Below are 2044 nucleotides of genomic sequence, written 5' to 3' on the forward strand. Positions count from 1 at the left end.
GCTGGAAGGTTGTCTATTTTTTCACTTTGAAAAAAAGCTTTATTTCTGACACTGCTCCCTATGTTGCGGTTATTGAATAGGGGCCGACAAGCATTAGAGGTATGAAGAGGGGGAAATTAAAAGAGAGGTGGTGGGCCTTGACAAGTAGAAATTTTATGAATCTGAATCCATAAGCTTTTGTCAATGGAAATAAAAAACATCACTGGAAACTGAATCCATAAGCTTTTGTCGATGGAAATAAAAAAACATCAACGGGAACTCTGAATTTTAAGAGCCATTAGCAAATGACTTGTTTTTTAAAATAAAAAAAACTCATTGTAGGCCCCAATTTGTTGCTAAAAAAAGATTTATTATGCCCTTTTTCCTTTACCCCCTCAAAAGAGGATTTATTATATTGGGAAAGGAGGAGACACATTTTACTGTTTCTCCTATATCCTAATACTTGCGTTTATCACATAACAATTCCCCCCCAAAAAAAAACAAAAACATATTTATCACACAGTATTTCTTATTCATAAACCATATTCATAAACCACTAATTCAACTTGAGAAAGAAAACAGAGCACAAATTTGCATGTGAACTTCCGCAAACCTATACAACTGACGTTTATTACATGCCTGATCCGACCAAAACACAGTAAAGCTTTACATTATTACACAGCCTTCCAAGGCTTTACTACACAGACACCCATCCATCTTCTCCTCTTGTTGCTGTAACTACAAAGCAGAAATTACGTCTCCTCCATTCAGCACCTATCTGAGCCTCTCACCAGCTTCACGGGGGGGTCTCTCACTGTATGTGCTGTTGTGCAGTCAGGAGGGGTTCGTCTGTGCTTTTGTTCATCATCCACAGGTTGTAATTCAAGGCCGTGGCAAAGATGATCCATGCAAGGTAGGCTTTCATCAAGTTGCCAGCCACCCGGTTAGCAGAGGAGAAAGCATGGATGCAAGCAGCCAACACAACCACAAGTGCACTAATATCCACCATAGCCATCATTATATCATGCAGCCCAAAGAAGAGACAAGGCCACATGAGGTTCAATGCGAGCTGCACAAGGTAAAGCCCAAGAGCAAAATTCTGCCGCCTCCAGCCCCCTTCTACCCACACAAGCCATGAAGCTAACCCCATTGTAGGGTACAGCAGGCTCCATGCTAGCCCAAACAGCCACCCAGGTGGGTTCCAAGAGGGCTTCTTGAGGTCCCTGTAGAAGGGCTGATTTGGGCCTTTGTTGAGAAAAGCAGTGACAAGGCCCAACATCAGAGGCGCACACAGTGCCACAAGTAGAGATCTGAGGCCCTTCACGTGCTTTGAAGTTGGGGGTTTTCTGGGCTTAAGATCCTTGGAATACTGGTCGTCTGGCAGGTGGTTGGCAGGGTCAAGAGGGTCCCGGGCTCTCTTGGCAAGGCCTTCAGAGCTCATGGTTGCAGGGCTTAGCAGCAGAAGATGAAGAGGGGGTGTGGAGACGATGAAGAGGGGGTGTGGAGAAGATGAACATATATGCCACCATGATCTCTGAAGATATAAAAAGGGAATCGTGGGGGTGGGGGCCATGACGCTGGTGAAGAAGAAAGCTCCAGAACCGGATTACTGTGCAGCAGGCAGGTGTGCCATGAAAACACTTGTCGCCGTTTTTTCATTACAAGTGTCACGGAGCATCAAGCTATAGACTTCTGCCAAATCCCCCGACTTAATAAAAAAAAAAACCACCGCCTCAAAAAAAAAAAACACAGATTTCTGTTTTGTTTTGTTTTGAGAGAGAGAGTTTTTTAAAAATATGTTTTTTTTGTTTTAAATGGGAAAAATAAAAGAGAGTTCTTTTGAGAGAGAGAGAGAGAGAGAGATGAGGGAAAATGAGAGAGAGAGTGAGAGTAGGGCCAGAGCCCGGGTTGCGGCGACGACAGAGCTGTTCCTGTCTTCCTATCTGCACTCCAAATGCGGGTGGGCGCTCTTTGACACCCCAACCTCTCCTCGGACGGCTGCGAGATGGTTGTTTCCTTTACCACCGGTGGTTACACACCCGCAATCTGTAGTGATGGCCGCACC

At 44.8% G+C, this 2044-nt stretch overlaps 1 protein-coding gene across 1 annotated transcript; it reads right to left on the reverse strand.

Moving 5' to 3' along the window:
* Positions 1 to 790: 790 nt before the first annotated feature.
* On the reverse strand, positions 791 to 1420 carry LOC147634299 (uncharacterized). The gene has a single exon (XM_086805658.1). The coding sequence runs from the start codon at positions 1418 to 1420 to the stop codon at positions 791 to 793; it is 630 nt and encodes a 209-aa protein (XP_086661784.1).
* Between the last annotated feature and the right edge of the window lie 624 nt (positions 1421 to 2044).

The sequence above is a fragment of the Cibotium barometz genome, chromosome 11 (assembly GCF_041138505.1).
Source record: "Cibotium barometz isolate CiBa-2024 chromosome 11, ASM4113850v1, whole genome shotgun sequence".
In the NCBI taxonomy this organism is placed as follows: domain Eukaryota; kingdom Viridiplantae; phylum Streptophyta; class Polypodiopsida; order Cyatheales; family Cibotiaceae; genus Cibotium; species Cibotium barometz.